We start from the raw sequence: 9499 nt of genomic DNA, 5'->3' as shown, positions 1-9499 counted from the left end.
ACTCTAGACAGGTGATAAGAAGGACTGACCCTAGAAAAAGAACGTGTTACTATGTTGCCATTCTTTCCATCACTGTCTGATAAAGTTCTCACTCTGTTCTTTAAATTATCCTAGAAAACATCCAACAAAACTTAGCCACACCATTGCTGGTACTTCTAATATTAAGACCATGCTACAAGAAAACTTTCTCAAAAAAAAAAATCAGGTCACTGTAGAGCTCATAAAAAAAAAATGAAACCACATCACAATCTGTTCTCAGTCTGATTCCCTAATGCATAGCAAGATAGGCATCAAGCACTTGGGAAGGCCTCAAATTAGCTTAGCTTTGTTTTGTTTACCCAAAATCAGTTCAGTGAAACCACACAGTCACAGCCAGTCAAATGATGAAAATAGATTATGGACAACCCATCACTTTCCACAGTGCCTGCAGTCATCCAAATCTCCCTGCTATCTCACCAGCTATCTATGTTCTGGTTTCTGCACCAAAAATCAGGCTCTGCTTAGTAACTGCATTCCCAACTACCCAGTCTTATGTTTTGAAACTAGAGCTACAGCCTCCTGAGTTTTATCTGCACATTTTTTTCACAAATTCAACATTCTGCTATAATCACACTAAATCTTCAGACAGAAAATCTGCCTGTTTACAAACCAACCAGAATGGTTTTTAAGCATGCGAGCATAGATAATATTATCAACATCAACAGAATTTGCTTAAACTTAAGCATGTCCCTTACCAGATTCCTAGTAAGGCCTTACAGTAGTGAAACCCTGAGAAGGAATGACCCACTATATGTAATGAGTAATTTAATTCTTCTAATAGGAAAAACTGTGACTGCCAGCTGTACTTTTGTTATACTGCTGAAGTAAATTCTCATATTTTATAAAAGATGGCGCCTAAAGTATTTGCAATTTTTTTATTCCTTAAAGACAGTTTTTTTCACATTATATGGACTAGTGACTAGGAAAGAGTCTTTGTTTAGCCAAATTTGCATTCTTCTTGTTCATTATTTGGGCTGAAAAGGCACTTATATGTCCCAGAAAATAAGGTACATGCTGAAATAGATCCTACAGGGGTAAAAAGATGTATTAGGAAGCAGAATAGGTCCATAAACTGATGTACTTAATTTAGCTTCAGTGAGCAAATAACTAATCCCTTATATGAAGAAATCCTACAACATAGATTTTTACTTCAAAGTGTACTGAACAAAGTCAGTGTAAGGCAATGATTTGGAGATAGTGTGGATATTTTAAGGGCACTTTCTACTATTTGCCAAAATTATCAGCACTTTGAGTTTTCCTGACAAAAGTGTTCTTCATAACAATCCTCGCAGCAGGCTTAGGAATTGGTTGAATCATCTTATAACTACATCTACTGCCATCCAGAGGTAATTGGCAAAAGTTTGAAGAGTAAATCTAAGTTAATGGTATCACTAACAGTGAGACATTAATCCTGTACATTAGAGCAGCTCCTATCAAACACAAACTTAAAGCTGTAGCCCAGCTGAACAGAAACTACAAAAATAAATTTAAGCAGCATAATTCTTTATTCTTTTCCAAAAGAAAAACAAACCCGACAGTATATCACGTTGATGTTGTGGTTCTTTTGGTGCATCACACATATCTTGCATTATGTTTTCTATTAATCTTTTGGGCAAGTGTTTCTTCAAATTACATGCTGGCATCTTATGTTTTTCATGCAGTTAAAATTTTTATGTGGTAAAAAACAAACAAACAAACAAAAACAAAAACAAAACAAACAAACAAACAAAAACCCACTAAAATTCTACAGCTTTCTTCATCCTAAAGAAAACCTGCACTTTGCAAAAGCATCCAGATTCTGTCTGGTGACATCACAGTAAAGAAAACAAGCAAACACTAAGGAATTTTGCATGTACACACATGCATACACCATGACATGTATTACTATTTTTCATACTAAAGAGACAAAGAACCTCATGGAAAGGGAAAGCAATGATGAAATTGTTTATTTATCTATAGATTGTAAGTGTCCACAGTTAGCTGCTTTCAAGCCCTACAGCTGAGCACTTACAAATCCAGTTCACAGGCAGTTCGATAAATGCAGTATTTCAGATGCTAAAAGGAGCCCAGGAACCCAAAACCAGAGATGATCAAAATGCATAAACTTTTCCAAAATTTTGCTCTTTTAAAACTTTCTGAAAAAGTCCATTAAATAACCTGGAACAAACATGAGATAATGAGAGCATTCATTTCCTAAAAGCAATATCTATAGTTCAACACTGGTATCACCATTTCATCTTTTGAAAAGCCCAAATTTGCAGCAGTACACACACACCTATTCCCTTAACGTAAGCAGTATGCCTGCTTGTAATTCCCAGCTCTAAACTGGGAGTACAAGCTCAAAGAGTGTCTATGATCACTATAGTGAGCATCTCAGAAGTCCCTTCTCAGAATGGGAGAGTTTCCCAAAATATCCATGACTATTCACAAACCTTGGTTTACAAATCCATTCAAATATTCTTCCAGCTACCACCTTCCCAACCACACCATGAAACCACAAACTGCAAACGCCAAAAGTACGTTCTGGCTCTGAGGCACAGATTTCTGGAAGGCACAAAAAGGCTGAAATTCAGTTCTACAGAGCAATTTCCAGAAAGTAGCTTTTACCTTCTGAGATTCTTCTACACGTTTTCAGGTAAAACAAGAAGATCAATTCCTGGCATGCACTCCTTCTGCTATTCCAGTGATAATCATTAACACTTCAAGCAACTTAGGAAGTGCAATAGATACTACCATTTACATCCTCTCAGTCCCAGGCATTTACCTGAAGCATCCTGGGCTTTGTATAAATATAGACCAAAAGAACCCAAGATGTTAGCTGCAGAAGGATAAAACAGGAGAGTACATGGATCAGCGTAAAGGTATTAACCAGACTGCTGAAATAGGGGACCTTGCAGTTCAAAAGTTTAAATTTATGCCTGAATATAGATAGTGCCTATGCATCTCTTCAAAGAACTGCCTTTAAAATTAATTTTATCTGCAATTCCAGGTGAAAGTATGAGCTGTCCAAATTAGGGAAGAAAATATTGTCCAATGCCATCTTGTGGTAAATGAGAAAATAGTCTGTGCCATCCAGCTTGGATTTAAATACATAGGGACTCTGCTGCTCCATAGTATACAAATCATGCTCAAAAATGCTGACTTGGGGGAAAAAAGAAAATTATCATAGAGTAAAAAGGGTAAGATTTTATATGCTAGCCATTAGAATTTGAGAATCAGCTATTTGTCTTCATCTTACGTTTTCTTTTCATTTCAACAATACTGCTGTGGCATTACACTCATTTCCATCACTCCAAAACTAACATAAAGGAAAGATGTGATATAACTTAGTAGAGAACTGTACCTCATATAAAAACTCTTATCACTTCCCTCAGCTACCATGAAGTTAAGTGCTACCATGAACTTTTTTTTCGGGCACCAGAGATCAGTTCAAAATGTCATAGCCATACAAGCCAAATCAGTGTATAGCTATAAAAGGATTCTTCCATAGCACATTTGTTTAAAAATAGCACAGAGGTATCTTTGACCCAGCTGACCTTTGGGTGCACACCATATCACCCGATCACCTCACTCAAAATTACGCCTGATGAGACATCTGCCAGGTGATACTGCTTCCCAAATTCCTCCCCTCCCTTCTCTGCAGGGAGAGAACACCTCTGTGTCAGTCTCTGGGATCCTGCAACAAAATACTAGAATTTTGGTCCTGCAAGGAGCAGTTAGAGGCACTGCTTTACAGCAAGGAGTGTCAGACATAATCATATGCAAAAGAAGGGAAGAAAGAAAGAAAAAAAACCCACAACCAAAAACCACAGGTAAAGTACGTTCCTGTGTCGCAGTCCCTGTCCTGTTCAGTGTTTGGATGTCATGGCACACCCGTAGTGCAGGCAGAGGTAGGGGAAGCTGCAGGGCCCTGTTGGCTCTCTGATGGTCCCAGCTCTATGCTTTTGGCATTGTCTCCCCTCACCTGCAGTCTCTTCCCACACATTTTCCACCTCAGCACCACTCGCGGTGGCAGCGAGAGATGGGTTTGGGGCCACCACAGCCCCCGCACAGCCCCAGCCTGGGTGTAACTGGGGATTCATGAGTATCGTTGGCGATACCATCAGTGAAGGGTCTAGAAGGTAAGTTCTCCAAGGAGCAGCTGAGGGAGCTCGGGTTGTCAGCCTGGAGGAGGCTCAGGGGTGACCTTATTGCTCCCTACAACTACATGAAAGGAGGTTGTAGCCAGGTGGGGGTTAGCCTCTTGTACCACACAAGTGACAGGACAAGAGGATAGAGGCTTAAACTGTGCCAGGGGAGGTTCTGGTTGAACATTAGGAGGAACTTCTTCACAGAAAGGGCAATTAATCATTGGAATGAACTGTCCAGGGAGGTGGTGGAGTCACCATTTCTGGAGGTGTTTAAGGAAAGACTGGACGTGGCACTTTGTGCCATAGTCTAGTGGCATGGTGGTGTTGTTTGACCATAGGTTGGACTCGATGATCTCAGGAGTCTTTTCCAGCCTAGTCGATTCTGGGATAGGAAGCGCCTGCCCGTAAGCCAGGGACGCCGAGGTGCGGTGACACGGCAGCGGCGGGCGCAGACCCCAGGACGGTCTGTAGGAACTGGCGGCTACCTCAGGCGGGGCCGCCAACCCCAGCGCCTCCCGCGCCTCAGGACTACATCTCCAGGCGGGCATTGCGCCGATCCCTCCCCCCCGGGCAGGGCTGTTCCGGCACGCCGGTTCCGGCGCTCTGACCCGGAGGAGCTTCCCCGCACTCCCGGGGCACCGGCGGGGCCGCTCGCACGTGGTGCCGCCGCCGGCATGGCGGCCGTGCGGGTCGAGGCGGTGCTGGCGGCCGCCGAGGAGCAGGAGGCGGAGAAGCGGCGGAGCATCACGGTAGAGAAGGAGCTGGAGCTGGAGTTCGACTTGGGTAACTTGCTGGCGCTGGACCGCAACCCCCCTCCATCGGCGGCGGCGCTGCGCGGGGCCGGCCCGCGGCGGGAGGCGCTGCTGCGGGCGCTGGCCCGCGACAACACGCAGCTTCTGGTGTCCCGGCTCTGGGAGCTGCCGGCCGAGCGCGCCGGCGGTGCCGGGGGGCCGCTGGTGGCGCGGCTGCCCGAGCCCACCTTCCGCCTGCCGCGGGAGAAGCCGCCGCCGCGGCCGCGGCCGCCGACGCGCTGGGAGCAGTTCGCGCGGCTGAAGGGCATCCGCCGCCGCAAGAAAACCTCGCTGGTGTGGGACGAGCAGGCCAAGGAGTGGCGGCGGCGCTGGGGCTACCGGCGAGCGGGCGGAGACCCGGCCCGCGCCTGGCTGGCGGAGGTGCCGGCAGGCGCCGACCCCGAGGAGGACCAGTTTGCGCGGCTGCGGCGGGAGAAGCGGGAGCGGGTGGCGCGCAACGAGCTGAACCGGCTGCGCAACCTGGCCCGGGCCCACCGCGCCGGGAGCGCCGTGCCCGCCGCGCCCCTGCACCCCACCGGCCACCAGGACCGCGAGGAGCTGCACCGGGTCGCCCGCGTCGCCCGCGTCTCCACCGCCTCACTCGGCCGCTTCCAGCCGCGGCTGCCGAAGGAGCCAGCGGAGCCGCCCTCCCGCAGCGGCGGCAGAAAGCGCCGCTTCGAGCCGCTCCTGGGCAACCTGGCGGCCGAGCGCAGCCGGCAGCTGGAGCTGCTGCGGGACATGGGCAGCAAGAAGCCGGTCCTGGACATCACCCGCGCTGTCAACAAGCAGATGCGCCAAGAGGAGGCCGAGGCGGCCGCCGCCCACAAGGGCAAGAAGCAGTCGCAGCGGGGCAAGCGCGGCCGCCGCCAGCAGCGGCCGGGCCGCAGCGGCAAGAAGAGTGGAGCCCGGCGGCAGCAGCAGCAGCAGAAGCCCGCGGGCAGTGGCACCGGCGGCGGCCGGAGGAAGAAGGCATGAGGGACAGTGTGCAGCACGGGCTGGGGATGCCCTCCAAGGTGTGGGAAGGGACTGTCACTTGCAGCCTCCCGCCCCGTGCTCCGTTCACACACGTACTTGTCAATAAATATGCTCTGGCCTTTCTAAAATGTCCTGCTTTTGGATCTTAGCTGGCGGTCAGGGAAGGCTGTGTTCTCCCTCCAAGGGAAATCGGTGGTGTATCAAGGGGGTTGGGAGCCCTGGTTTCCCCTAGGCTGGGGGTTTCACACTGACATGTGTCACATGTTGCTTCAGCATCTCCAGGCAGGACCGAGGCTGGGCAAAGCTGTCCCATGTTCTGGTAGCTGGGACTGGGGATGGACCGCAGCTGTGACCTGTGTTTTGATGGAGTAACAGCCACGGATAAAGTTAAGAGGATGTGGCTGCTGTTTTCTGCTCTGGGCAAGTGGCCTGACGGTGGAGCTCTTGCTCTGTTAAGTCAATTTCTCCTGCTCAGCCCTGGTACGCAGGCTGCGTTACCAAAGAGGTGAAAACTTACTGTAAGATTTATTGCAGAGCCTAAGAAATCATACAGATTCTCTAAAGCAATCTGTTGATGAGAAAAGGAAGTCAAAACCAGCCACCGAATTCAACAGAAAAATGTTTGCATTGAAAAGCAAGTTGAAACCCCCATTTCTCCCCACAGTAGTACTAATCCATCATTTCATAGAAATAGTTTTACAATATTTTTCTTCACTAAGCAGTTTGAGGGCTGATAGTGGAAATGATCTCAGACTTCTTCACATTATTCTTTTGAACTTTGTAGGTAACATGTAGAAAAAAAAAATAAGCCACCAGTGTGTGGCTTAACTACAGGAAAGATGCTGTTTCCTGGTAATAAAGTTAGTAAAACAAGTTTCAGCAATCTCTCTTAAGTTAGGTTTTCAAACTTTCAAGTTTGTGAATTGTTAGTGATATTATAATGCCTCACTGCAAATGAGTTTTTGAAAAAGCTGGGTGACTATAGCAGTTCTCTTGTCCTTTTCTGTAGCAGTTCAGTTCGGATGGCAGCTTCAGCAAAAAGCATCCTAAAGCAAAACCTCTGTGTAAGGCAGCTGCCGAGGGCAGAAGGGGTGTGTACGCCTTGGGGCTTGGATGGCATTGATGGACTGAGTAGCACTCAACCACGTGTTGTTTGCCTCTTAAATGTTTCTTGTCCCTGTGCTGAGCAGTCTGCACTGCTGTAGGCTGCTTCAGTCTTGCTGGTGTCAGGAATGGTCTTGTGGACACAACCCTCTGTTAATCAAGCCTTCAGTGTGAGTATCAAGACAGAGCAGGGGTAAAAAACTCTTGAACAGGTGGAAAAGGTTGTTTGGAGATACGTTCCAGACCTTTGAACTTCCAGGCATTGCCATAGGGCATGTCTTTTACCTGCTCAGCCAGAGAGATGGGGTCTTTCACAACGCGTACACACACCTCGTAAGTATTCTGTGCTGATGATGAGGTTATTGGTAAACTTTCTCCACCAAAATCCTTGGCGGTTTGTGCATTTCCAGCAGTGATGAAGTAACCTGAGCAGAGGTGCAGGTGCCTCTGGGGTGCTGACAGTTTCTGGTTCTCACAAATGGATGGTTTCACAGCTTCATGTAGGTTGCCTGGTCAGGCCATTAATATACTCTTCTGAACTCAACACCTTGCAAAATTGTCCTTTTTAAGCTCAACTGATGCGTTCATAGAATCACAGAATCATTTGAGTTAGAAGGGACCTTAAAGCTAGTTCCAACCCCTCTGCCATGGGCAGAAACACCAGATACTTGCATGTCCACAAAATGGAAATTTTCACTGTCTTCAATATCTGAAGTACTTTTTCTTTCCTGGAGACCCAGAGAACACCAGCTGCCTGCCTTTAAAGTGTATTGCAAATAAATTCCTTTTTTGATGCATTAACCTTTTTTGCAACTCTCTAATAAATAAAACGCAGCAGTATGCAAAGACAAAATACCTGCTACGACAGAAAAATGATGCTTTCTTTGTCAGAATCCAATAATACCTTTGCTTAATACTGATATACTTTTCTGTCAGCTAGGCAGCGCAGCTTAGAGAATCTTGAGAATGTGGTTACACAATTTTGATCCATCCTGCACTGTAGTTTACCATGTAATTTCACAGAATCATGGAATTCTTAGGGTTGGAAGGGACCTCTGGAGATCATCTAGTCCAACCCCGCTGCCAAGGCAGGGTCACCTACAGCAAGTTACACAGGAACACGTGCAGGTGGGTTTTGAATGTCTCCAGAGAGGGAGACTCCACCACCTCCCTGGGCAGCCTGTTCCAGTGCTCTGCCACCCTCAGTGGAAAGAAATTCTTCCTTGTGTTGTGGTGGAACTTCTTGTGTTTTAGTTTATGGCCATTGCTCCTCATCCTGTCACTGGGCACCACTAAAAAAGTCTGAAAAGTATTTAAGCTAATTTTAAATTGCCCTATGCTCAGGACCGTGGCTTTTTTATTATTTTCACTCTGCAATCGAACTACTTTCAGTATTTTTCCGTGACAACTACTATGACCCGCACTCAGTCCTAACTGTACTTCAGTAGCTGTTCATGGGCACTCTGTGTTGTGTATTTTAGCAATGAGGTTTTCCTTGCCTTGAAACAGGCGCGGGTTGGGTTCTGCAGTTCGGTGCCTGCATTGACCGCAGGGGCATTGACTGAGGAGGGACTGAATGCGGACAGTTCTTATTTCACCCGTGCGACTGGTGCGGGGTCGGGAAGCGGCGCCTGACCCGGGAGGAGGCGCTGCCGCTGGCCCGTCCCCGTCCCAATCCCGATCCCCGTCCGGCCGCAATTGCGCGATGGCGGCGGGGCGGGCGCGGGTCGCTCGCCTGCTGCGGCAGCTGGAGCGGGCAGCGTGAGTGCGGCGGGACGGGGCGCCGAGGGCCAAGGGTTTTCCTCCCGGGGCCGGCACTGCCGGGGGCCGGGGCCGGGCGGGAGCCGCGTGTGGAGAGTGAAAAGCAGCGGCCGCTCCGTCCCCCCTCCCGCCACACACCGCTGGAGGCCCTTGGAATGGGTGCTTGCAGGAGACTTTTAGGCAAGGACGGATTCGTTTGTCTGCTTTAGTTTCCCCTTTTAACCATACTTTTCTTTTTTTTTTTTTTTTTAAACATTTTAACTAGATGTCGGTGCCCGAGCCATGGCCACACTTATTCCCAAGGTAAGACTTAATTTGTGTCTCCAGAGTAAAATCCTGTAGGAGACCGTGGCCCTGCAGAACCGTATGTATCAGTGTAACCAAGGCAGAGGTGTAGGTAACAGGTGAGAAAGAGAGCAGCTTAAAGGTTAAGGTAAGCAGTCTGTGTTTTGCAGCTGTACAGGGATACTGGTTATTGTTGGAGAGATTCACTGTTCCCACATAAACTGCAATCACTGCCTCCTGTCCCCTCCTTCCCCATACCGTGAGGCAAGTTGATCAGACATTTGCTCTGGCTGCTACTACTGCTGTCACCACCTGAGCCATCTCCACTTTAGATCTGCTTTTGGATACACACCTGTTACATTAGAAAGGAAACATGAAGCATAATGGATAAAAAGTAGCTATTCACAAAGGTGG

General features: G+C 48.0%; 2 protein-coding genes across 6 annotated transcripts in view; both read left to right on the top strand.

The window, feature by feature from the left end:
- Positions 1-4764: 4764 nt before the first annotated feature.
- Positions 4765-6063, top strand: RRS1 (ribosome biogenesis regulator 1 homolog). Its single transcript, XM_064651684.1, has one exon. The coding sequence runs from the start codon at positions 4844-4846 to the stop codon at positions 5933-5935; it is 1092 nt and encodes a 363-aa protein (XP_064507754.1). The 5' UTR covers positions 4765-4843; the 3' UTR covers positions 5936-6063.
- A 94-nt stretch (positions 6064-6157) lies between these two features.
- Positions 6158-9499, top strand: part of ADHFE1 (alcohol dehydrogenase iron containing 1) — a 32730-nt gene continuing 29388 nt past the window's right edge. For 2 of the 5 annotated variants that reach the window (XM_064651656.1, XM_064651645.1), the window contains exons 1-2: positions 7929-8800; positions 9066-9103. In XM_064651656.1, the coding sequence (XP_064507726.1) occupies positions 8616-8800; positions 9066-9103 (223 nt within the window). In that variant the 5' untranslated portion in view covers positions 7929-8615. Of the gene's footprint in view, positions 7373-7928; positions 8801-9065; positions 9104-9499 lie in introns of those variants that run through there. The other 3 variants (XM_064651674.1, XM_064651666.1, XM_064651636.1) reach the window with 3 other exon arrangements.

Source organism: Pseudopipra pipra, chromosome 1, assembly GCF_036250125.1.
Source record: "Pseudopipra pipra isolate bDixPip1 chromosome 1, bDixPip1.hap1, whole genome shotgun sequence".
In the NCBI taxonomy this organism is placed as follows: Eukaryota; Metazoa; Chordata; class Aves; order Passeriformes; family Pipridae; genus Pseudopipra; species Pseudopipra pipra.
Note: the sequence above shows the minus strand (reverse complement) of the source record. Positions and strands in the feature narration are given on the sequence as shown.

Bases quoted from the DNA above. Each gene is read 5' to 3' on its own strand.
- RRS1 (XM_064651684.1), top strand. From the start codon at position 4,844: ATGGCGGCCGTGCGGGTCGAGGCGGTGCTGGCGGCCGCCGAGGAGCAG.